Source organism: Melitaea cinxia, chromosome 23 (genome assembly GCF_905220565.1).
Source record: "Melitaea cinxia chromosome 23, ilMelCinx1.1, whole genome shotgun sequence".
NCBI lineage: Eukaryota > Metazoa > Arthropoda > Insecta > Lepidoptera > Nymphalidae > Melitaea > Melitaea cinxia.
The window spans coordinates 6220894-6248119 of record NC_059416.1 but is presented as its reverse complement, the minus strand read 5'-3'; the positions used below and the strand labels follow the sequence as shown (position 1 = coordinate 6248119).

Genomic DNA, 27226 nt, shown 5'->3' with positions numbered 1-27226 from the left:
ACCTAGTAGTATAAAAAAAAAGATTGAGATTTGAGAACACTAAAAAGAAAAAAGAAATTCAACTAAAATAAAAGTCAAATTCATGGTCTAGAATGTGTTTTATTTTAATTCATAGGTCATACAAATACAGACTATTACATAATAATATGAATTACATTCAATAAAATGTTAGCTTAATCTACACAAGGATATTTTACTTTCAGGCAGTGAAAGAAATTGCATAATATTTACCACAAATGCCTTTTAGGCCTCAGTCACTAGAATGTCAACTTGTAAAATTTTATAATAATATAGTTCTATGAACATTGTACATATATATTATGTATCACTGAAGTAGTACACATCAAGATATATCCTACTCAAAATCTGAAGAAGCCCGACTGGGGAATTACAACAACCTTTCAGAAAATCACAGCTAAATAATACCGCTTTGTATAAGCGTATTGTGTTCCTGTGGTTAGCAAGGTAGCCAGAGCTCCTGAGGGGATTGGGGGTAGGATTAGCAACGCACTTGCGATGCGTCTGTTGTTGCAGTTGTTTGTCTATATGCTAAGTAATCGCTTACCATCAGGTGACCCGTAAGCTTGTTGGCTGACATACTTGTATAAAAAAAATGTATAAAAAGAACTTATTCTTCATCTTCTAGTAGCAAGACTCTGTTTTTGTCAACCCTAACATTTGGTGCGCTCTTAAGCTTTTTTATAAATTTATCCGCAATTCTGTCATCCACTTCACACCCTGAAAATTCTGAATACTCAGATAAAACTTTTTTCTGTAGGCGCTTGAATGGAAGCTCATTGCCTTTCTTTTTTAAAACTGACATAATAACTGCGTGCCAGTTAAATTTTCCGTTATTATCTGCCACTTCTTTTTCGCTCTTGGCGACATTTTGATCATGAAGGCAAACACTCTCAACTCCTTCGGCAACATCAATTTCACCTTCCATTTTCAACTTTTTTTTAATAGCTTTTGCTTTTTCAGATAAATTTTCAACCTCAGCACCATTTACAGCTGCTACCAAATCTACAGTATTTGCAGTGTCTTGCCTCTTCCTCTTCTTATTTTTATCTTTACAATTAGTTTCATCATGACTATTTGTATTTTCAGTTTTATTCTTATTTTTCTTACCTTTCTTTGGCACTTCTTCTTCCTGAGTAATTTCTGGAGCTTCGGCACTTAGTAATTCTGCTTCATACTTCTTACGTTTCTTTTCTTCTTTCCTTTGCTTTTTAGATAGTTTCTTATTAGTTTGTTCAGTTTCACCATTTTGGATTTCTTCATTTTTTTCGCCTTCTTTAACTTCAGGTTCTTCCTCATCTTCTTCATGATTAGTGTTGCTATTTTCAGTCTTGTCATTGGGAGTATCTTCATTTTGATCTTCTATAGCCGAGCCATTCACCTTTTCATCAGTCTTATCCTTCTGGTTTTGGTTTCTATTCTGTGCATTGTAATTCGACAAATCAGCTAACTTTACTGAAATCAAATCCCAAGCCTGATCAATATCTTTTGGGTTTGTTTTATGTCCACAAATATTCTTAACAAAGTTAATGAATTTGGGTTTCTTCCTAGGTGTGTTATTATGCTTGCTGATGTTCTCAATGATCCTTAAGACATTTCTAGATGCATTTTTTTGTTCATCCAGGACAGATTGCAACATTTCTACCCATGCATTTTGTTTCTTTTCACCTTTTTTCTCTTTGGGAATAAAACCTTTTCCAGAGTAACGTTCTTCTTCAGTAATACATTTAGTATGACTCTCGTAATCATCTCCCCTGTAAAGAAAGAACCGTCATATCATTTTTTAATGATTGAACAAATTTTTCTTATATGTTTAATTAATATATTTCAATCTAATATTACTAAAAATCTATTACTGAATTATTTCTTTTAAATACAATATATAAAATAATATAAAGAAGATTAAGATTTTGTGGAGGAAGTTTCCGTGTATTAACCCTTTAACCGCCGTGCAATAATTCCTGTGTGTAGTAATTAAGTGCCTGTAGCGCCAGCAACCTTTAGGTACAATTTTGCATAGTGTTTTAAAGTAAGGTTACCGATAAACAAAGTAATGAAATAAATAAAAATTACAAAATTTTAATCAAGGGTTTAATTTCTTTATTAAGTATATAGTACTGCACATTAATTAATCTTCAAACATACATTAATCAGTCTTTAAACATGCTTAATCAGTCTTGATTGTTATTTCTTCCTAAAAAATTAATACTCTGGAGATGGATATGGGCTGAAAGTCTCTTGATTTTGTGTTAATTTGTGTTAAATCTTTTGCACTAGCATTACGTATTATAATTGTATTTGCAGGCAAACGAAGAAAAACCGACTTCAATTATATCATATATATAAAAAATAGTCAAAAGTTCAAAAGTTGTAATCAGATCTCGATGAAATTTAAATGTGACCACATGATAAGCGTCGGCTTTCGATTAAATTAAAAATCATCAAAATCGGTACACCCAGTAAAAAGTTATGCGGATTTATGAGTTTCCCTCGATTTCTCTAGGATCCCATCATCAGATCGTGATTTTCTTATAATAAAATAACCTACTGATTCAATATTACTCTACGTTGAATTGCCTACAAATAGCATTGTTTGATTTCTAAAATTTATCTCATTTTAAGTGAATGTTAAATTCTTATGAGAAATTAAGTTCTTTAAACCTTTATTTATTAGTTCTTTGTCATCGTATAATCAACGTTTCTCACTGCACAATAAATTTAAATAAAACAATTTAATAAAAGATATAATTATCTCTTCGTCAATATCAAATTCTTCGTCCGACACAAATTCGTCATCGTTATCACCTTCTAGAATTCATATTAATTCTTTAGTAGTCATAATGGTGCATTCCAATTTTAAAAACACGAACGTTAAACTTACTAACTCACTACTATATCACAAAAACACGCACAACACTAATGAAAAATTCCATACAGTTGTGACGTCTTGAACCGTCGTGTTTATCCGACGCAGGTGCTGGCTCTGTACTGGCTATACTGGCGAAAAGGACTCAGTCTAGGGATGGGAATTAGCATTTATGGTTGTCCGTACCAAAATAATAAAAACGCTAATTTCTTACAAAATATAGATTTACAAAGAGCAAAAACAACATGTTATTAAATAACAATTACATACTTAATGTACTTTATTTTATTCAATAACTTGGTATTTAATATTATATAATATTTTTGTTTATGAATATTCCATATCTTATAAATTCTAACATTATGTCTCATCACTACTGTCGGATAAATACGACATAGGCGTTGGAAGTCAATATACTTTCTCCGGGATAATATTAGTAAATTTACCTTAATTGAAATAGTATTTTATTTTGTTTTTGGATATAGTAAATCTGAATTGCAACACTAATTAAAAGGTTGAATAGATAAACTTTCGAAAAAAAAATGTATTTTAGGCTAAAACATCATAATACGTTTAGAAATTGAATATATAGTACACAGGTTTTGTGTCGGATAAATGCAACTCAGGCGGAATGAGCCCGAAAGATTTTGTTGGATAAATCCGACTCAGGCGGTGAAAGGGTTAAATAGCTATTCATTATATAAGAACATCATTTTATTTAAAATAAATTTTGCATTAAAGAATTGGAATTTAATAATTATGTCAAAAATTATAAACCAGTACATTAGGGGATACTAGGGGATTGATATAACTATTTTCAAAGTATGTCAATGCAACAAGTTAACTTATGTATGAACCTACCCACAAAATCTACCCACTTATCTATAGCAGTATACTCTTATTAGCATCATAAAATCTTAACATCGAGTACGTATAAGAATAAAGAAAATAAATTAGATACTTACAAAAAGTCTTTAAAACAATCCATACAGGACAGATTGGGATTCTTATTTCTACATTTTGTTAAATAATGTTTTTCGACCTTAGGTTTCTGTACAGAATCCCCGCAATGACCACACGTAAAAACAACCATATTTACTGATTTAGAAATAAAAATTAAAACTATTTAAAAGAATTTTATTTTCTTGTTTAAATACGTCACGTCCTAATTTTTTTAGGACAACAACTAAAAAACATGTACATAAAATAGAGTAAGTAATAGTTTTTTAAATCACAATTAACAGTTTATTCGATTTTTTTATTCACACGTGTTGAAAAAAACACGCCAGAATTTTTGAAACCAAATAATAATTTTTTTCAAGTGTCAACTGTCACATTATTTTTTTCCTGTATTCGTTCTATTAGAAAAAAGCTTAAGGTTTTGATTTGTACAGCCATGTCACTTTTCGGCATAAAAATTATATTATTATAATTAATAATTTGGTATTATTCTATTTTTTTTTTTTATCAAAACTTAGAGCCTTTCATTAAAGATAACTCAAAATCAGCATTTAAATGTCCTTGGTTTATTTCAATATTGTATTTAGCTATTTTTTTTTTATTTTTTGTTTTTGAAACAAATTATACATATTTACAATCCACAACTTAAGAACTAAATATTTACAGATATTTTTGCTATAAATCATGTCCGCGTGGATTTCCCCGTTGAATCGCTATGCCGATTCTCTGTTTTAAATGTTGACAGTTGACAACTCGTATGTATTTGACGCTTCGTTGCTGCTTCACTGTTTTCATGATTTTGGTTTTCGGGTGTGTCCGAATTCCGAAATAAAATTTTGTATACAATCTAACTTAACAAGAATGTCTTGTTAGAATAAATAAAAATGAAATTCAATTCCATTTACATATATTTGTTTTTCCTTGTTGGTGAGTATCATACAAACATGTCATTTAAAGTTTGTAAAAGTTTTACTTAAATTATTACTCATTTTATTACATTAAATTTATTACTTATTTGATTATTTCCGTTATTAATATTGATGTTTTTTACGTGTTTATATTCTTAAAATTAAGACTTAAATAATGTTAATACGTTTTTAGCGTCCACTGCAGCTAATTTCTTTGGTAGTGAATCTATTTTAAATGACAACAATTACAAGAATAAAGTTGAAGGAGAAGATTTTGTAACATGGTGCACAACTTCGAAAGCGGAGCAAAGTAAATGTGAGCTACTGGCAAGGGCTTCACAACTGGATAAAGCGTTCTATGGACAGGATTACATTGAAATACGGTGTAAAAGAGTAAGACAATTTTATAATGTTGTATTGTTGTAAAAATTTTGCTAATTATCACTTACCAAATATTAATAGTTTTATTTGTTTCAAAATCGGAAATTCAATATAAATTTGCAAAAGTTTCGTATAAAATAATAAATTAAAAACTTGTAACTACTGTAATTATATGCCTCAATATTATGTGAAAAAAGTAGTAAATTCTATTCTATTTTTTACTATAATCTAACTATCATGATTGCAACATGAACAAATTACTTGTAATTAATTATTTATAACTAATATTTAAAACTCAGAATATTTAGTGACAAACATGAAAAATATTCCATTTCAAATAAAATAATATTATTTGCGACTGAAAGTTCAAAAAGTGTAAAAGTTATATAGGTAAATTCCATATAAAAGCATATGAATATAATAAAATTACAGGCATTTGACACAGAAGAATGTATGTCATGGGTAGACAGGGGTGAAGCATCACTTCTTGCATTAGACGCTGGAGAAGTTTACGTTGCTGGAAGATTTCACTCTTTAGTGCCTCTTGTACAAGAGGTATGTGTAGAGGAGAAAATTTAAATTTTCCAAAATTAAACCATACTATATTATAAGACTGTAAAGATTACTTTTATGAAAAGCTTACATTAGCTACTTTAATTAATTATAAATTTTATTTTTATTTAAAATCATAATCAATGTTTTATATTTTTATATTTTATCATAGCTAATATTTACGTGTTGTTTACCTCTATTAGTTATATGGAAGGGGAGAGCCATTCCAATATTCAGTAGCAGTTATAAAAAAGGACAGTCTACCAAATGTTCATCCTGAAATAGGGCTCCATGGATTGAGAGGTGTGAAGGCCTGCTTTCCCGGAGTAGGATCATTAGCAGGATGGGTCATGCCAATACATATTGTAAGTGAATATTTCACTATTATTTGGATTGGGTTCTATTTTTTGCATTCAATATTGTTAAGCTAGCAGCTATACTTGCTTTCATTCTTGTTGAATTTTGACAAAATGTGCTAGAATAGTTTTTTATTTTTACTAAATAGTATGTGATGTAAACGGTTTTTAATATCATGTAAAAAATCGACCATTCCAGCAGGGATCGAACTGCATCTCCGACTCACCATGTCGGTCCTATAGCTAATTAAGCTGTGGAACGATCGATTTTTGATATGATATAGATTAAAACAAAAAATACGAAGTATGTGTTGTGCTACATCTTTAATGGATTTTCATCATTGAACTTACAACCTTAGGAGTCACTTTTCAAATAGTTATGTATTAGTAAGTAAACCTCTATAATCAACTTCTATATACCTAATGTTGATATGTTATAAGAAAGTATTGTAATGGAAATGTTTGCAGTTGATGAAAGAAGGTGGTCTCAGAATAACAGATTGCAATAATCATGTTAAATCAGCAGTGGAGTATTTCGGAGAATCATGTGCACCAAACTCTTTGAAAGACATGTATAATCCTATTGGAGATAATTCTGATAAGTATGTTTCCAATTTATTTTATATTTTTGTACGAATACATAGTGTAATATTATTATTTATTTAATCATTTGTGTAGATGTTCCTAAATTTATAAAAATTAAATATTTGAATTATATTGATATACCACTGCTATGCATAATAATTGTGTTGTTTTAATTTTTAAATATAATTATGAAATAAAGTAGAAATGATTTTTTTATATGTACTAAAATAAAATTTTCTAAGTTCGAGTTATTTTCATAATTGTAGTTTTATTATCTTAAATCCTTCTCCTACATGGAGAAAGGCTCCTATGCCCAGAATGTTACAGGCTGCATCAAAGTAAAATCGTACATCTATAATTTTAATGTGTTTGTAGGTTATGTAAGCTATGTATTGGAGATGCGGGCGTACGCTGTACATTAGCAGACCCGTACGCAGGGTATGAAGGTGCCTTACGATGTCTAGTAGCCAACGGCACTGGAGAGATTGCCTTTGTGCGTGACACCACTATACAGCATGCCTTATTGTCTCATAAAATTTTAGGTAAGTGATTACTTTTATTTTTGTTTCGTAATAAATATTATTTATATGTTCTGTTGCATTGATTAACAATAATAAAAAGTGTATTGTAATCTTATATCCTTTCCAAAGAAAATTAAATATCGTGATGAAATTAAAAATCTTGTTATATCTCTTAGATGATTTTTTATTATTTATTTTATATTATTATTATTTTTTACTATTATTTTGTTTTTAAGGTGGTGTAAGTGAAGATAACTTTGAATTGGTATGCCGTGATGGCTCCAGAATGCCCGTGCAAGAATGGGAAAAATGTAATTGGGGAAGGGTCCCTGCCGATGCTATTGTCACAAGTAGTGCTGCTACTGTAAAGCAAAGAAAAAGGTAAATATAAATAATAAAAAAGAACATTAAGAGTAAAATAATTAATTTTTCAAATATAAATTTTGACTTTTTTAAAAAAGATTTTAAGAATGTTTTGGTTATCTTTTGCGATTCTTGTTAAAAACTTTAGTTTGTTGCAAATAGCATATTTATCTAAATATTGCTCTAGTAATAAATTAGTTATGCATAAATCTTCAGCTTTCCTTCATTACTAAAATATTTATTATTATACTAATTACTAATAATTTTTTTTAATTATTTTTGTTACTGTTTATATTTATTAACTTCATTACTTTACAGGTACCAAAACATGTTGAACAAGACATTAGAATTGTACGGGGAACCAAATTCACTAAATAAGATATCCAATCGTAGTGCTGATTACGAACCAAGAGATCCTTACGGTAATCTCATAACAAGCACTGAGCGCTCTAGCTACCAATATAACATATACAGAAAAGAAAATTCGGACAGAAACCTTGATGATATGAATACGAAGTAAGTTAAACTTATTATGATATGGTTAAATAATAAAACCACCATTTATATTACAGCAAGCACTTAATCACGTCATCATATTTATGTACATTTTTGATATCTCCAGTGTAATAATTATAAAAATATGATACTGAATGTAAAAATAAAATAAAGTTGTAAATAAATTGAATCACTAAGATTTATTGTTTATGCAGGGCGATGCATAGGTACTTTTTAACCGACTTCCAAAAAAGGATGAGGTTCTCAATTCGACTGGTTTTTTTTTATGTATGTTACATCAGAACTTTTGACCGGGTGGACCGATTTCGACAATTTTTTTTTTAATCGAAAAATTGTGTGTGTCAATTGGTCCCATTTAAATTTATTCGAGATCTAACAACTACTTTTCGAGTTATATCTAATAATGCGTTTTTACTTGACGCTATTTTCGTCGACCTACGTTGTATTATACCGCATAACTTTCTACTGGATGTACCGATTTTGATAATTCTTTTTTTGTTAGAAAGAAGATATCCCTAGTTTAATACCATGATAAGGAAACCCGTATCTGATGATGGGATCCCAGAGAAATCGAGGGAAACTCTTGAAAATCCGCAATAACTTTTTACTGGGTGTACCGATTTTAATAATTTTTAATATAATCGAAAGCTGATGTTTATCATGATCTGATAACTACTTTTTGAGTAATCTTTGATAACGCGTAGTTGCTTGACTATTTTTTCGTCGATCTACGTTGTATTACTCGTCGATGTAACTGAAGTCGGTTTTTTTTAGTTTGCGAGCAAACACAATTATTATTATAATACTTAATAGTTAACAGAAAATTATAATTTCTTGAATCATTTTAGTTTTAGTTCATCACCTTTTAAACAAAGAATGGATCTATCTGGACATCCAATAGAATTGCCGTTTAAATTGTTTGAATCTAATAATACTACAGATTTATTACTACAGGTAAATAACAATATTTATATTTATTGAACTTTATTGTAAGTATAATAATTTATTAATTAATATTATTATGAACATTGTTAATTTATAATTATATATTTATTGCAATAAAATTTTAGACTGCTAGAAAGCTAAACAGTATATATTAATATTATTATCTTGGTAGACCTGTTTATATGCATGTGATACCTGTTCATAATTAAATGTCTAAAAATGGATATATTGTCTACAGTAATACAAATAAAAAACTGAACTTGTTGTGATTATATTTGTGTAAATTGTAACTGATATAACTTATTAAACCAGGATGCAACAATCAACTTCTGGTTTCTCAAAGAAGATGAGCAAGCGGCAAAATATATATTAAACAATAAATTTGTGGGTAACCAAGCGGAAAAAGCTGTACAGAGTATAAGAGATTGTCCAGTGAAGAGGGCTACCTTGTGTGTTACTAGCGACCCTGAAATGGACAAATGTATTAAAATGAGGGTAGGTAAAAATTTTACCATAACTTTTACTATCTGCATGTGTAGTTTTGTTTTTCTGCAAACTACCTTTATAGTTTCACAAAAAACTACGCGTCATAAAGGTATTCGATAACACATGACCTCACTAGTTTGATGAATATGTGATTGCGGTTAAACTATCTGCGACTTTAATATGCTTAGTGTCTTAAGGGCCCCGCCGTGTCCACGGCACGGCGCCGTCGCCGTGGATATGGGGCCGGGCCCTTACTGTTTTCTATTTTCTTAATAAATGTATTTGCTGTGATTTTACTGTTTTGAATGAGTTAGGACACAGCAGGAAATATTTTGCTCAAAATCTGGAGCAGCCTAACTAGGGATGTATCTTGCTACTAAAGGTCACAGCTAAATAATAATGCTTTCAAGCAGTATTGCGTTCCTGTGATAATCAGAGTCAGGTAAGGTAATCAGTCTCTTGGGTGATTGGGGTTAGGCTACAGTAATGGCTAATCATCATATGAGCTGGACGCTTGTTTATCGACCTAGTTGTATAGAAAACTCACCGTCGGGACGTAGCAATTGCAAGTCGTCGGGCAGCAGGTACAAATTGATAACATCAAAGGGTGTTCTGTTCCTGTGGTGAGTAAGGTTGCCAGAGCTCCAGGGGAGGGTTGGCTAGGCGTCTATAAGCTACTGTAACCGCTTACCATCAGGTGAACTGTAGGCTTGTTTGCTGACATGTAGTTATTCCTTGCTTAAGTACAATAATTATTGTTTACCAAATTATTATGTATTAACATTTAAAACATTTATATGGTATATTGTTTGGTAGTCCTCAATAAATAAATCAACACGTCCGAACGTGTTGTTTTAGTCAGTAAGCGAAACGTGACATTGTGCAATTTTTAAGACAATAATGACTTACACAGGTGGCACTTAAAGCGGCTTACCTATCTCCGACACTAGTGTGCTGGCGTGGACACAGCATGCGGCACTGCGAGCGCGCCATCGCAGAGGGCACGTGCGACTTCGCGCTGTTCGACGCGGCCGACATGCTGCACGCGGCCTACAGGCACCGGCTCGTGCCCTTCATGCAAGAGGTGAGCGCGCCGTCTCTGTCTCCCCCCCCTCTTTCTCCCCCCCCCCTCTTTCTCCCTCCTTCTCTCTCCCTCTCTCCCTCTCTCTCCCTCTCTCCCTCTCTCTCCCTCCTTCTCTCTCCCTCTCTCTCTCTCCCTCCTTCTCTCTCTCTCTCCCTCCTCTCTCTCTCCCTCCTTCTCTCTCCCTCCTTCTCTCTCTCTCCCTCCTCTCTCTCTCTCCCTCCTCTCTCTCTCTCTCTCCCTCCTCCCTCTCTCTCTCTCCCTCCTCCCTCTCTCGCCCTCCCCCTCTCCCTCCTCCCTCTCTCTCCCTCCCCCTCTCTCTCTCCCTCACCCTCTCTCCCTCCCTCCCCCTCTCTCCCTCTCTCCCCCCTCTCTTTCTTCCTCCCTCTCTCATACGCGCACGCGCGCGCGAACAGCATGCGTTAATGCAAGCGTTCAGTTTTACCTCCCTCTCGAATTAAAACAACAGGAAAAAAATATTTCATAAAATAAGTAACAAACCCTTAGTCACATTATTTTGAAGTTCAAGTCAAAATCTTTTCTAACAGATATATTCAAGCGGTGACAACTGGTACTATGCCGTGGCAGTTGCAAAAGAACAAGATCCTGACACTGACTTGACATATCTACGTGGCAAGAACACTTGTCACACTGGTATAGGAATGGCTGCTGGATGGATCTATCCCTTGGCTTATCTTATATCGAATGGATGGATTAGGTAAGTCCTTATTATTAATAATCTGTATATATAAAATTGTTGAGGATTGACTCATCATAAAAACTCAAAAACCTCTGGTGGCATAAAGATGAAAATTGGCAGGGCGGTAGTTACTAGAAGTCCGCTAAGAACGGATTTCTCGATAGGGTCGGATTGAAGAGGTCTAAGGGCTGTTGAAAGATTTTATAAAAATCCTTTTTTTATGCTACAAACATGAGACTCAGATGTAGTTTATACGAGACGACGACGCCACTATCGTAAGAAACATACTATCGTCGAAAATAAGTTTCAAAAAATCTATAAGCTCGTACTAGTAAAGCGCCACTTGAAGGTGTGCCAGATAGCTGAGAAAGTAGGCATCTCAAAAAATCGGGTGAGTTATATCATGCATGAAATATTGGCCATGAGAAAGCTGGCTGCGGATATATTCCGCGTTTGCTCACTCTAGACAACAAGTGCAACCGTGAGGGTAAAAGCAGTGTTTGACATTCACTTAAGATTAGTGTTTGACGCTGTTTAAGCGCAATCCAAAGAGGTTTCTGCGTCATTTCGTGACCGTTGACGAAACGTGGATCCACTGGCACACACCAGAGATTAAGAAACAATTAAAACAGTGGACTGCACCCGGCGAACTTGCTATCGGCCGAAAAGGTGATGGCCACCGTTGTCTGGGATTCACGGTGTGTGATCTACATCGACAATCTGGAAAAAGGGCAAAGCGGCTGCAGGGCTCTATTATGCCAAAGATAAGAAAAATAAAAACGGCCCCATTTGCCGAAATAAATATTTTACTTTTTGCATAAACCTTTGTCTGGATTGTTTTTAAACTTATATTATTTTACTCTTCATTCTTAGACCTGATTAGATATTGGTTAAAAATAAGTAGTTAATCAATTTTTTTTTTTAGTCTTGGAGTTATTTTACGCCTCAGTATATCACGAAAGGTGAACCTTAAATGTGGTACAGAGGTCATGAATTGTTGTAATATAATAATTATTTATGAGGCTACTTTAGCCCTTGTATGTGAATATTAACAATTGTTAGTATCTCAATTTAAAAAAAAATACAAATAAAATACATAAAGTAAAATATTATAGTCCCTCAAGCCAGATTACTAGTAATAAATTACGTAAAAAGGAAATGTAAGACGTATAATTGTATCTACAGGTCTTACGGCTGTGATGGCGCACACGCGGCTGCCCAATACTTCAGCAAGTCATGCGCTCCCGGTGCATTGAGCAGTGAATACGTAGATTCAGAAACCGTACCGCATGACAATTTGTGTCATCTGTGCCACGGAGCTTCTTTCCGGTAAGTGTTAACTGAAGTAACTTCATGTTAGATTTTGTTTTGTCTTTACTAGATAATGTGAATTAAAAAAGGATGATTTTTACACTCCAGTTCCATCAATTATCTCTTTATTTTTGGGTTAGGTTTAGAATCGTTTGGCACGACTTTGGGCGAGATAGGGGGCGGGGTACGGGAGGTCTCCTTTACTCCTCCATACCATACATATAAAAAAGATTATATTAGATTCCTCCCAAATAAAAAAAGAATTTTGCCATTGCGTTCGTTGCAAGGGTGAGTGTCTACATTTGTTTTAAACGCAAAAGCGAAGGGCTTCCGCAGCGTCGGAGATCTCATGGAACGAAATTATAACGATGACTGGTCTAATCTTGAGGTTAGGACTATGGGATTTCTTTTTTTTTCTAGGATAGTGGGGACTGCCCTCCCCCCTCAAACCCTCTCGCCCTTAAATTCATGCCAAACTATTCTAAATTCCAACCTCATTTTTCATTTCTTTATTTACAAAAATAATACTTTGAGACAAAAATAGGAGAATACTAGATATTGTTAGACAGTTTTTCGCTATTTCTACTATTGCTTCTAAAACATCTACCGGTTGTTCTATAACGTTCTATGATGACTCAGCCGCTGCCGGCGAGACGCAAGCGAAGATTACTATGGGCACGTAGGAGCCGTACGTTGTATGGTGGAGGGCGGAGGCGACGTGGCCTTCGTGAGGCACAGCGCGCCCGCCGAGGTGTCGGGCGGGCGGCGCCGCGAGTGGTGGGCGCGCGACCTGCTGCCCGACGACTTGCAGCTGCTGTGTCCCGACGGTGAGCTCTCTGTACAACTTGCAGCTGCTGTGCCCCGATGGTGAGCTCTATGTACAACTTGCAGCTGCTGTGCCCCGACGGTGAGCTCTATGTACAACTTGCAGTTGCTGTGCCCCGACGGTGAGCTCTCTGTACAACTTGCAGCTGCTGTGCCCCGACGGTGAGCTCTCTGTACAACTTGCAGCTGCTGTGCCCCGACGGTGAGCTCTATGTACAACTTGCAGCTGCTGTGCCCCGACGGTGAGCTCTCTGTACAACTTGCAGCTGCTGTGCCCCGACGGTGAGCTCTCTGTACAACTTGCAGCTGCTGTGCCCCGACGGTGAGCTCTATGTACAACTTGCAGCTGCTGTGCCCCGACGGTGAGCTCTCTGTACAACTTGCAGCTGCTGTGCCCCGACGGTGAGCTCTCTGTACAACTTGCAGCTGCTGTGCCCCGACGGTGAGCTCTCTGTACAACTTGCAGCTGCTGTGCCCCGACGGTGAGCTCTCTGTACAACTTGCAGCTGCTGTGCCCCGACGGTGAGCTCTCTGTACAACTTGCAGCTGCTGTGCCCCGACGGTGAGCTCTATGTACAACTTGCAGCTGCTGTGCCCCGACGGTGAGCTCTCTGTACAACTTGCAGCTGCTGTGCCCCGACGGTGAGCTCTCTGTACAACTTGCAGCTGCTGTGCCCCGACGGTGAGCTCTCTGTACAACTTGCAGCTGCTGTGCCCCGACGGTGAGCTCTCTGTACAACTTGCAGCTGCTGTGCCCCGACGGTGAGCTCTCTTTACAACTTGCAGCTGCTGTGCCCCGACGGTGAGCTCTCTGTACAACTTGCAGCTGCTGTGCCCCGACGGTGAGCTCTCTGTACAACTTGCAGCTGCTGTGCCCCGACGGTGAGCTCTCTGTACAACTTGCAGCTGCTGTGCCCCGACGGTGAGCTCTCTGTGCAACCAGGTCGGCTCGCAAGCGTCCGGCTCGCGTGATGGTTAGCGCTTACTGTAGCCTACCCTACCCCCTATATCCCAAGAGGCTCTGGTCACCTTACCACAGGAACGCAACACTGCTTGAAAGCATTATTATTTAGCTGTGATCTTTCGTAAGTTCGAATTACTTCCTTAGTCGGGTTGCTCCAGATTTTAAGCTGGATATTCTGCTGTGCCCTACCTTATTTAGTGTGTGTCTAGTAATAATATTGGTACTAGTACCGGTACCGAGTGAGGATACCATAGGCACATGGCGTTCGTGTGCTACATAGTGGAGGATGTGATTAACGAGGTATGAGAAGGTGTACTTTTTTATACCATTATTCTTACTTTTAACCTTTTAAACGCCACGCCTCAAATCCATTCCCGTGCCCTGTACGCCAAGGCATAAAATAAACAAAAATACCTACGAAGAAAATAGTGTTGCCAAGAGTCATTATCGAGTACCAAGCAGTGACTTGTTTTTTTAGTTTTTATGCAATAAATGACTACTTCAATGTTTTTCTTGTGTTAACTTGCACTCGTTATATATACTTCATCACATCATCATCATCACAGCAGCCTTTCGCAGTCCACTACTGGACATAGGCCTCCACAAGTTCACGCCAAAAATGGCCTGAACTCATGTGTGTTGCCCATAATCACCACGCTGGGCAGGCGGGATATATACTTACATAACATAAATTAAAAACAAAACATTACTAAAATAATCGTAGTAAAGCACAACACTCTTCTATCGTCGTGACGTCACTGTCACGACTCTACGACTTCGACGCAAGTGCGCAACTGACTTACGGTTGTTTAACTTCCTTAGAGACGTGCTGTGCCGCACGCAAGGAAGCCGCACGCTATATATCGATTTCGAATCGATATATACATGAACAGTAATTTTAAAAAAATTAACCAAATTAAAATTTATAATTTTTCTTATAAGATAATTAATAACCAAAAAGGGAGTAATAAAAGTTTAATATTAAAAAAAAAACCTAAAGTACTTACCTAAATATGCCTACTCTTTATTTTGAGGTGTCGGTGCCAGCCTTAATATTTAACGCATGTAAATATTTCTCTTAAACTAAGGCTGGCACCGACCGCACCGATTATATTAATTTGCTTCATCGGGTCAACTACTGAAGTACTTTTTTTCGTTTAGGTAGCAAATAGTACTAAAACAGTACTGAGTAATAGATCCAGCCATTTAATTTCACGACACCAAAGCTTTATGAAAATGGGAGTTAGAGATGATGTTGATGCTGCCAGATGATTTTGAGAATGAGAAAGAAAATCGTAATCTTTGCTCTTAATCTTAGATAAAAAAAAAAACGAAAAAAAAATAATTTTATTTGTAATTGTATATTTTTAAAATCATCGACACCTTTCAAAATGTGACGATGTTCTAAGGTATCGCTCACGTCGCATTGCACTACTTTTCTCGCTATTCGCTTATGACGTCACCAGTGTGTCGTCTATGCTTGACAACGGCGTGTAGTAAACGGATTAATGGTGACGCGCTAGGGATGCGCCAGATTTGACATATCAGATTTATTAAGGCGATTTGATTGAATTTAGTTGATTTGATTTTTTTGTTCATTTGCTATTTATGTGTTAGCTGATGATAGTTTTATGTTTTTACCTTCTGTTTTATTCAAATATCAAATTATTTATAGAAAATATAACACGTTTGAGTTGAATTTTGAATAACTTAAATAACATATATACCATTTTGACTAGCCTGTTGGCGCAGTTTGTAGTGACCCTGCTTTCTGCTCCGAGGGTTGTCGGTTCGATTTCCACCCTGAGTCTGGGTGTAATATATATTAATTTATACATGTATTATTTATGTGTTTATCAAAAAAAATGTGTGCGTGTACTAGTGTACATGCGTAAGAAGTGAAACTTCTTTATGGCCTTATTTTTCGAAAAATGATCTACTATATCCTCCTGCGGCCCAATTTAATAGAGGGGACTTCCGAGGATGACCCAATGTCCTAATATTAGAACTAATTAATAAAGTACTGAACGCCCAGACCAAAAATTGTTTGTATCTGGTTAATCCCAATATTTACAGGTGTCATATTTTAGGGCTATTATAGTATTGATTTAAGCTTGCCAGACAAAAAGAAAAAATACCAAAATCTTTTGTTCTTTATTTATCACATTGGGTTGTTACATTAACTTGAAAGCCAACTGAACAGTCTTAGAAATCTTATGAAAACTTAGTATTTAAACATTTAAACTAGTACAGATCAACAAATTAAACCTTTGCCTGCATAGAAGTTGCAATAATTATTTATCTTTCACAAAAATAACTCAATAATGACATTTAAAAAAGAAAAAAATGTAATTTAAATTAACTTATCAATGTTATTTAGACCATTTGTGTTTCATTATTAGCCTTCTTTTGCAAAAAAAAATATCAAAAACCCCACAGCGAATAGGAATCTAAAAAACAAAAAATAAAAAAATGTGCACAATAACAATACTGCTATTTAACATAATTAGTCTATTTTTTAACTGACTTCAAAAAAAGGAGGAGGTTACTCAATTCGACCGTATATATTATATATATATATATATATATATATATATATATATATATATATAAGGACGACCGGGGCTAATGTGTTCACGGGGCAATGGTGTCTTGTCTATGTTTTTGGCCTTTTTTTTTATTTTATTACGCCATCTATTAAACAGCAGAGAAACTATTTGGTTACGAACTCACGCAATGACGATAGCTCCAATATCACTACTTTACCGACACGGCCATTTTTTCAAAGTCGTCAGCTATTTGGTGAGATTGACGGTTGTGCGTGTAATTTTTAAATTCGTTTTTTTAATTAAAATTGTGGGTGATGTAAATTTATTTCAAGGTAAGTCGAAGCTTAATCAACTATTTTTTCATATTCCATAATAGTTTTATCATTCTATAGACAGTTTATGGACATACGAGTATAGCTACATTAGCCCCTGTAGTTTTGTAGCTAGGGGTTAAAGTAACTTTATCGATAGTCACAATAACCCCTTGATTTTGCCTATGACGTTGGGAGTCTCTAGTGATGATAAACTTTGTCGATAAATAAGACATATGAAGATACATGTACGTATGCCTCAATGTAATTATGTATGTGTATGTTATATGTATGTATGTATGTATGTATGTACGTATTTATGTGTGTATATATGTGTTTCATACATTATATACTAAAATATTTACTTATTTATATGTTTTTTTTTCTTTTTAATAATTATGTAAGTTTATCATATTCTAGTTTTTATCTATTTATAATTGATCTTTACTCCTTAATTTGTGCACACCTAAACCACTGCTACTGTATCGTGTCCTGTACCCAAAGGTTATCTGGAAGAAATCGCTATTTAGCGATAAGATCGCCTTTGTACATCTTCTATTGTATCTTTCTTTATATGTGTCTGTATTTCGGTGTACATTAAGAATAAATAAATAAATAAATAAAAAATACATTTTACGTTAAAGTAGTATTAAAATAAAGGCTTGTTTTAGATGGTGCGTCACTACAAGCGAAAAACTAATGACTCATATTCTCAAGAGTCATTACAAAAAGCTATTGAAATGGTCAAATCAAAAGAAATGACCACATACAAGGCTGCTGCAATATTTGGTGTGCCTCGATCAACTATTCTAGCCCGAGTAAAGGGAAAACGTGGTGCGAAATATGAACATCGTGGTAGACCAACTACATTCACGGCGTCTATTGAAAAAAATATAGCCGGAGTTCTACATACTATGGAGCAGTGTGGATTTTGTTTGACTAAAAGAGAAGTTATTGGACTAGTAGGCCAATATGTGACTCGGAACAACATCACCACTACTTTCAAAAATAGTTTACCTGGAGACGATTGGTTTATTAGGTTTACCAGAAGAAATAAGCTTTCTCTTAAAAAGCCACGAGCAGTCGAAATTGCTCGCAAAAAAGCTGCAAATCCTTATGACGTACAAGAATTTTACGATTTGTTGGAAAAAACTATATCTGAAATTGATGTAAGACCAAGTCGTGTATACAATCTCGACGAAACGAGTTTCAATCTCGATCCTTCAAAAAGTAAAATTGTAGGGGTTCAGGGGTATTCGTGCACAAGAACAACAAGTACACCTGGGCGTGAAAATATTACCGTGCTATTAGGAGCTAATGCATGTGGTGAGAAAATTCCACCTTTAATTATATTTAAAGGAACCTATCTCTGGAATACTTGGTTGTATGAAAACGATAATAATACCACGTATGCAGCCACGCGTAAAGGTTGGATGGAAACACCTGTTTTTGAAAGCTATTTTGATAACGTCATCATCCCGAAACTATGTACGAAAAAAGAGCCCTTACTTATAATTTATGATGGACACTCAACACACTTGGACATAAATATTATTGAAAAAGCTGCAGCTAACAATATAACGATAATAAAGCTACCACCTCATACGTCACATATTTTACAACCACTTGATATCAGTACGATGAAATCTATGAAAGACCGATGGGACAAATATTTGGTGCAATGGCAAAGAAAGAATATTGGCAAAAAACTGCCTAAAAGCGAATTCTCACGTATAATGACCGAAGTGTGGAATGAACTAGAGCCTGACATTATAATTAACGGATTTCGCAAAGCAGGAATATGGCCAATTGATCGCCACCAAGTTTCGCAGGACAAATATGATCAATTAGCTTTGAAAAGATGGGAAAATCAGAAGAAATCCAATGAAAATATTAATGAACATATAAGCTTAGGTGAAAATAATGAAGGAGAAAAAACAAAAGAAGATTTAACATACCAGAAAGAAAATATAATCATGGAAAACGAACGTGAAGAAAGTAAAGAAAACTCAGATAATAAGGAAACAGAGGAGAAAAACGCAAATAATAGTACGATTGTAAAGAATCCTGGAATGTTTAAATTACAATTGCCACAAAAAATTTCAAACGAAAACCACTATACAGAAAAAATTGTAATTTTAAAAGATGAAATAATAAAAACACCAAATTCACAAAATTCAATCACAGCCGAGCCAACTCGTCCTATGGTCAACCACTATAAAACCAACGAAACCAAAGAACATATTATTAATACTACTGTTACTTTTGAAGAACTGGTATTGCAGACTATTTCTCGAGGAGACCAAAATACACCTATAAAAAAGAAAAGAATCGGGAGAGGTGCAGAAGTAATTACTCATAAAGAAGCTATTGCTAGAATAAAAAAGGAAAAAGAGACAAAACTTGCGAAATCCGTGAATAAGAAAAAGAACACCACTGCCACAACAAATATAAGAAAAAGGAGTACAAAAAACAAAGAAAATAAAAAATCCAAGAAAAAGACAAAGAAAATAGATAAGGTTGAAACAAGTAACAGTGATATAGAAATGAGTACGCACAGCGATTCGGATCTTTTGGATTTGAAATCTGATATTGAAAATGAAGCGATTATAATGGAATGTATAGAAAATAGAGAACTTGAAGGAAGCCAGATAGTGACAAATATGATAGGTCAAATAGATCTTGAGAAATTTGAAAGTAGCCCAAAGATTGGTGGCCAAAAAAATAAGAAAATGATGGTTAATAATATTGATGACGAACAATATGTGAGAGGTCAGGGCATGAAAGAAAACCATGAGGAAATTTTAATAAATATGCAGCCTAAGGAAGTTTTAGGAGATCAAGACATACAAGATATGTATGATGAGGCTGACGGTGGTATATATCTAGATGAGACTAAAGAAAGCTGCTTTATTGAGGTAAAGAATGAAAAAAAAGCAGAAAGAAAGGATATCAAACAGGTTAAAAAAAATGAAAAACCAAGAACTATTAAGGTATCCATGTTATCAGAAGTAAGAGACACAGCAGATAACCATCCATTTTTGGTCTTCAACAAATACGATCCCCCTAAATCAACAGAAAAATACACTCATTCAGTGCTTAGGGATCAGAATTTTAATACACCCAATCAAAAAATACAAAACTCTATTTTGGATGATTATTTTGCAGCAGGTTGTAGTAAAGAATCAGAAAAAAACACCTGTGTTTCATATGATATAAATGACTGTATTATAGTAAGGTACATATTTAAGAAGAAAGTCAAATATTTTGTGGGAAAAATAATCTCTAAACTAGGAAACAAATATGAAGTATCCTTTTATGTCCAACACGGAAAGAATGACAGCACAATATTTAGGAAACCAAAGAAAATGGATATTGATACCATAGATGAAGAGATGATTGTGAAACCAGTTCAATTAATAGCTTTGAATCAGCAAGAATTAGATTTTGCTTTCTTTGAAGATGATGATTTGGTGTATTTTGATTGTTAGTTGGAAAATGTTGAACTTGATTAGATTTTCAAATACTTAATATACTGCTGCTTAATATTTTTGTGATTTTTTAAGAAATACATACTTAATAGATATTTTGATAATTATTTTAGCATTTATATGAGTGATATTCATTATAAATAAGTATGAATGCATTGCATGTTTGCGTATCGTAGCCGACGTGCTTTGCAATCATCTGGTACCGCGTCGCGATCAGAGGCTCATTGAATAGGAACAAACGGTTGAGTTTAACCGTCGTACATTTATATTTTTATTATTATAGTATTTTTTATCCAGATGAAGAAGACTTAATTCTATTTCAAGCTTAAGTATTTTATAAAGATGTGCTTTGACTTTTGAAAAGATTAATTTGGTAAATTGTTACTGTAAATTGACTTGTCGATAGTCACTTTCACATCACTAAATTTAACCTGTTTAGCTACAATTGCCCCGAATATGAATAAAAATTTTATTTTCGGACTTTGGTTCTTATTTATATGGCCTGAAGGTACTAAATTAGTTAATTTTTATAATTTTTGTCAACATTTTTGTGTCGGTTAAGCAAAGACTTATTAAATCTGGCTGTAATTATTAATGGCTACAATAGCCCCAAAAACGGGGTATTTGTAACTAGTACGTACAACCTCCAGTATTTCCCAAATATATTATTATTAAAAAGTCTATTTGAAGTTGTGTTTGCACAAAATATGAGATTAATAAACGTTTCAAAATATCCCACACATAAAGAACTAATATTATACACCTCAACGTGTTTTTTTTAACGTCAAAGCAAATCAATGCTGAATTTAGCTTACAATAGCCCCGAGTGACCTTATTTATGTTCGGGGATAACTCCGTCGTTTATGAACCGATTTTGATAATTCTTGTTTTGTTGAAAAGGAGATATCCTTAGTTTGGTACCATGATAAGGAAACTTGGATCTGATGATGGGAAACTCTCAAAAAGACGCATAACTTTTTACAGGGTGAACCGATTGTGATGATTTTTAATTTAATCGAAAGCCGATGTTTATCATGTGGTTACATTTAAATTTCATCGAGATCTGATTACATTTTTAGGAGTAATCTTTGATAATGCGTATAAAAAACGTTCAATTTTATTAACAATATTTGTAACTATAATACTTGACAATCTTTTAGCGCTGTAAAAAAGAAAATGTATGTGCCTGATGACCTAATACTATTATAAATTAAACTATTAGGTACAAAAATAACTATCCCGTTCTTTTTTTCTATATCACACGAATGCCAAAGCTTATTATTATGAACGAGATGCAACCCCATTAAAAAAAGCAATTTATATTATACCCGCCCGGCGTACTAGTACTAGTACACAAAAATTATCATCAAAAACACATGCCGAAAATGTCGTCATTACGGTTAACTAACAATTGTTACGCATAATTTAACTCTTTATCTCTAAAACAATAAAAAATACAGTAAGTATTAGATAAAGATTGTAAAGATATTTACAAGTTAAAGTAACCTCTTCTCGTTACCCGCGTCATTGCCACGACGTTTGGTGACAGAAGACTGAAGATACCCCTTCCCGGTCCCTTTATGCAGTGCTGCCATAATGCCTAATATATCCACAAACTAACCGACAGCGAAAACATGACATGGCGCGTAATTTAAACATGCCAGGTGTCGGTAAATATTTTGTTCTAGTATTATCACAGTGGGTCATTACTCCAAGTCTCTGTTTTCATACTTGGGCCTTCACTGCAAACTGATTTTGTCCTAGTATTATCACTTTGAACCCCAGGAGGATATGCAACTTTACATGAATTGGTTATTAAAGTTAAATTAGATAAAGTTTAACAAATTATCATAGACATGAATAAAAATAATACAATTATTTCATCTTACCTTATTACTACTAAGATTATTACAGCATTTTGATGTTTATCTCGTTAGTATAGTGTTAGAAATAAATAAGGGTGCAATAGAAAATGGTCAAGTCTAGTGGTGGGAGAAAGTCCGCTTAAACGACATGATATCCCTACTCCGCTGGAGAAAGTACTCTTCGAATCAACCGTGGTAGGGACAAGAAAAAGATGGCGCGTAACGGAAAAATGTGACGCGCAACCGAAAAATGTGACGGTAATTTTTTTTCCCACGCCGATAAAGAAGTTTCACTTCAAATAAATGTAGCTATACTAGTCGGCTGTTACCTATGACACAAGCATTAAGTTGCTTACTTTAGGAACAGATGACCGTGTGTATGTTGTAAATATTTATACCTCTTGCGTCACATTCCTAGCGGTCAACTATAAGACGACTTCGGCGATCTGGACATATCACTTACGTGGAATAAGAATGCATGTTTTTATTTCAATGTTTCTCAGTACGTGTAACTCTCACAGACTGGGATATTCTATTTTCGGAATTTTTGAATTAAAACTAGAAATATTTTTTTAATAATTTTATTTAATATTTTTGTGGTCCGGGTTTTTCGTCGCCTATAGACGTCGTTGGCGCACAGGGCTCGCAAGCCCTTGTCAAGCCCTTAAGTATAGGTGACTTTGGCGTTCAAAAGGTTAAATGTTGTTTAGGTTTTTTTTTTCAAAATCAGAACCTCCAATTGTCTTACAGGTACTCGCGCTAAGATGCACGAATACAAAAATTGTAACTTGGGAAAAGTTCCTGGTTCGGTGTTCATGGGAAGAGCCAACCACACTGAGCTTGATACTTACTCCAATCTTATGGTGTATGCGCAGCAACTCTATGGCTCTACTGCTTTAGATGAATTCAGGTATTTTTTTTTTTTAATAATAAAATTGTGCCTCTGAAGCTTTTATGGATTTCGGGATAAATTTAACCAAAGGCTTCTGAAGTTTGAAACAAAATTAAATACATTTGGCACTAATATTCATATATGGTATTGTTACAGTTTTAGCATGTTCTATTCACAACCACCATACGCGGACCTCATATTCAGTGATGCCGCTGTCCGACTAAAGCCACTTCCACACAGACAGCGTTCAGCAGAAATCATTGCGGGCAAGGCTTTATCTAGAGCGGCTCGCATTGTATCGTGTGACGCGCCACAAGCCTCTTACTATATTGCTTCAGATCCAGACTTTCTATCAAGAGCCTATAGAAATGGTGTTGTTGGTCATATTATTGCTATTACTTTACTTTTTGTTGCACTGATACGATAAAAACAAGTGAATGCAATATGTATTGAATTCGTTTGTTTTCATAATATTTAGTAACTATCCTTTAGTCATTAAGATTTAACCTTATTCCGTCCAGCCAAGTGCCTGATATGAAGAGTATAGTTCGCGTTGTGTAAAAAGAACGCTGGCCTTCAAGCTGCGCAAAAGCGATTTACCGGTTTATTTGGTGGTATGAGATAGGGGGCGGGGTGTGTGTATGAAGGCGGATTTATCATATCAGCGTTCTTTTTACATGACGCGAGTTATACTAGACTAGGTTTATATATAGTTTAAAGCAATAATTTAGTTGGACACAAAAATAATTATAAATGTAGATCATAATAAGTAATTGGGTGATTTATAAGCTAAAGAATGATTTGTACCTCTGTGAAATTCTGGCCTCCTGAAATTGTCTCTCAGGTATTATTTAGTATTTACTAGGCAGCCTACTTTACATTTTTTGATTTTTGATTCCGTCCAGTTGAATCTCATGTATAACATGCATTTGTAATAAAATTTTACTTTCAAATAAATAGTCATTTTATTTCAAAAATTCATTGTAAAATAGTTTATGATTAAAACATTGAACACCTACTGGTAAAACACCAAAACTTTTCATAATTATCTTAAGATCAGCTCTTTTACATACTTGTCTACATGCTGGCATTAGACTTTTTCCACTTTTACATATTTTGCTAGAATGTTCACGCCATTTTCCATTAATACAATTAGTCTTGGCCACTTCAATATTTACATATGGAACCAAGACATTACACTTTGGTGTTTGCTGTGCACATAACAACAGAGCTTTGTAGGCTAAATAACGAAAATGATTTATACAATATTTGAAAATAAAGTCTGGAGATTGATATTTTTTCAAAGTGTCTAAAATACTGTTACAAAGTTTAACAGCAACCTTAGTCTTATACACTACTAAATACTGCGGCATCTGTTTCTCATCACAATAAATAGCTAAAATTGTACAAAATTTATTAGCTGACAAACAAAATGTTATAAAAATATGATGCCATATTGATTCTTCATTGTTGTGGTTAAAATTAAAAATTTGTCTGTTGACTGGAATTCCAGACTGTTCAATCCTGTTTTCAATAAACTTGGCTAAATTAGAGACTGCTGGTGAAAAACAAATTTTATAACACATATATCCAGCAAACACAGTACTAGCTCTACTCACTTCCAAGTTAACAGTGTTGTAGGAATATCCGAGAAAAGTTATGTCTTCACTAAATTTAATTGTTGGATGTTGAAAATTGACAAATGTTTTTGTAAAGTTTACATTTCTATAGTTAGTTAAAGCCTTTAAAAATGATTGTGCATCTTCTAAAGTGTCGGTAATGTACAAATAGTCATCAACAACTCTGATAAATAGTTTCATGTCATTACTGTGTTTTTTAAAATACTCTTTAAAATAAATCTTGTCTAAATATGAGTAGTATAATTCACACAATGCTGGTGAATATTTATATCCTTGCACTAATCCTTTTTTCCATTCATAAATTGTAGAACCTGCACGGATCAAAAGTGGACTTTTAAGCTCAGTTACCATTTCTCTGTAAAGTTGAGCAAATTTATTTTTGATAAAAGAAGATTTATCTGATTTTAGAAATTCTAAATAATGCTCATGTAGGACCATCAAAAGCTTATCTTTATTAATTGATCCAAAAGCATTAGATAAATCTGTTTTAACAAAATATAATTTAGGTTGTTTATTTTTCTTCCATAATGAATATAGGGATGAAAATTGATTTTCGATTTTTTCATAACTTTTGCCAGTCAGCGTGTGAAGAAAACTCAATCTCTCCTTAATTTTATATTTTTCAGATGAGTTTAAAGCTTCATTTTTATAACGTACGATTGGTCTGTAATCATTATTAGGTTTCAAAATTAAATGTAATTTAAAGATGCTTTTTTTTATTATTTTCAATTTCAATCTTTCTTCAGAGCTATATTTATTTCTAATTTTTTTGCCCAAACAATATGGTTCAATTTTTTTTAAAACCTTTGCTATTACCATTTTCGATAATTGTATATCAAAGAATCTTTGCCATTGATTTTTTAAAAAATAATACAACTTATTGTCATCATTGTTTAATTTACATGCTGTGACATAATAGTTCAAGGATATGATTGATGATAAAATAATTTTAAAGATCCAATAAAGAATGCGGTAGAGTATTTTAGAACATAATGTAGTATTTACAGTACTCCAAGGAAATTTGGACAGATCCCATTTACTAATCATTTTATCAAGAAATAAACATTGATGTTTCATGCTGTATACTATGATTTTTGTACAGTTGTTAAAAATGTTCTTATTATGTATGTTTCCATAAAATTTTTCAGGTATTATCATGTATAGTACGGTACAGCAACTTGACAAAACATCTGATTTATCAACTATCTGCAAACCTCGTCGAGTATCTTCACACACTACGAGATAGTTCTTAAAATCATGTTTACTGTAACTTTTGATATTCTGTCTTACTTCTGATATTATTTCTTTGAGTTCAGTTGATATTTCGCAAACCAATTTTTCTTCTTCAAATATATTCCGAAGAAACAGATCATTATTTACACTTTTCAATAACTTTGAATTTAATATATTATTAAATGATCTTACATTCTCTTTATTTACAAAGTATTGCGAAAAACAAATTGGATGATACATAGCTCCAGGGACAGGCAAACATTACCATTTACCATTTACTTTACCGCACAGAAATAAAATTTGATATTGGCAAAATAGAAACTAAAAAAGTATTCTGGTATTCTTTTGAAATTTTGCGGCGACTTGTTCGAACTTGTATGCTTTAACGTTTCGTTTTACACTCGACATATTTTAAATAATTCTTATAACACAGAGAAAAAGTCAGTCGTTTATTTTCCTTAATTTTTAATTAAAATGAATACCTTAAATAAAATATGAAAACAAACTGAAAGATTTTTAGATCACACGACTGAAGTAAAACTTACGATGTAAATATTTCTCTTTCTATCTTCACTAACTTATTATCTCCCTCTCAACTCTCATTCGCCTCGCCCTATCGTATAACACTTTTCGTAACACTCTCATCACGCATTCACCAGATTACCTACTTCAAAAACGATTCTTACCAACACAGCTTTTTAAAGTTTTTATTTAGTCGTGTCAAGACAGCCCAAATATCAGTTATTTTCTTGCGGCTCTATCACACTATCGTAAAATAATAGGTACCTATTGACAAAATTTTCTATACGAACTTCCAAACGTTTACGTATTTCTTTACAGAATTACTAGCTGACGGCAAACTTTGTCTTGCCGCTAAACGCTATTTAAAAATAGGGGTTGATTGATT

At 33.9% G+C, this 27226-nt stretch overlaps 3 protein-coding genes and 1 long non-coding RNA gene across 4 annotated transcripts; 2 read left to right on the top strand and 2 right to left on the bottom strand.

Annotated features, from left to right (window-relative positions):
• Positions 1 to 444: 444 nt before the first annotated feature.
• Positions 445 to 4237, bottom strand: LOC123664995 (cell growth-regulating nucleolar protein). Its single transcript, XM_045599358.1, has 2 exons — positions 3850 to 4237; positions 445 to 1772 (listed from the first exon to the last, which is right to left on the bottom strand). Exons 1-2 carry the CDS (start codon positions 3975 to 3977, stop codon positions 629 to 631), a joined length of 1272 nt encoding a protein of 423 aa, XP_045455314.1. The 5' UTR covers positions 3978 to 4237; the 3' UTR covers positions 445 to 628.
• Positions 4238 to 4705: 468 nt separating this feature from the next.
• LOC123664977 (melanotransferrin) lies at positions 4706 to 24403 on the top strand. The gene is made up of 16 exons (XM_045599342.1): positions 4706 to 4712; positions 4946 to 5145; positions 5566 to 5688; positions 5889 to 6050; positions 6510 to 6643; positions 7002 to 7168; positions 7384 to 7528; positions 7829 to 8026; positions 8881 to 8980; positions 9284 to 9466; positions 10371 to 10541; positions 11087 to 11256; positions 12424 to 12567; positions 13189 to 13376; positions 23305 to 23464; positions 23603 to 24403. The coding sequence occupies exons 1-16, from the start codon at positions 4706 to 4708 to the stop codon at positions 23871 to 23873; spliced, it is 2523 nt and encodes an 840-aa protein (XP_045455298.1). The 3' UTR covers positions 23874 to 24403.
• Positions 14229 to 14840, top strand: LOC123664996. The gene is made up of 2 exons (XR_006744962.1): positions 14229 to 14486; positions 14639 to 14840. It is a non-coding gene; the product is annotated as an uncharacterized LOC123664996 (long non-coding RNA).
• LOC123664993 (telomerase reverse transcriptase-like) lies at positions 24393 to 26572 on the bottom strand. The gene has a single exon (XM_045599357.1). It carries the CDS (start codon positions 26557 to 26559, stop codon positions 24412 to 24414), a length of 2148 nt encoding a protein of 715 aa, XP_045455313.1. The 5' UTR covers positions 26560 to 26572; the 3' UTR covers positions 24393 to 24411.
• Between the last annotated feature and the right edge of the window lie 654 nt (positions 26573 to 27226).

What these genes read in the sequence shown, in the direction of transcription:
- LOC123664995 (XM_045599358.1), bottom strand. Translation starts at nt 3,977, where the DNA reads ATGGTTGTTTTTACGTGTGGTCATTGCGGGGATTCTGTACAGAAACCT. An exon ending in GATTGTTTTAAAGACTTTTT is followed by an intron (nt 1,773 to 3,849) that starts GTAAGTATCTAA and finishes CTTTCTTTACAG; the next exon opens with GGGAGATGATTACGAGAGTC.
- LOC123664977 (XM_045599342.1), top strand. An exon ending in CTTGATGATATGAATACGAA is followed by an intron (nt 8,027 to 8,880) that starts GTAAGTTAAACT and finishes TTTTAGTTTTAG; the next exon opens with TTCATCACCTTTTAAACAAA. An exon ending in GCAGCTGCTGTGTCCCGACG is followed by an intron (nt 13,377 to 23,304) that starts GTGAGCTCTCTG and finishes ATTGTCTTACAG; the next exon opens with GTACTCGCGCTAAGATGCAC.
- LOC123664993 (XM_045599357.1), bottom strand. Translation starts at nt 26,559, where the DNA reads ATGTATCATCCAATTTGTTTTTCGCAATACTTTGTAAATAAAGAGAAT.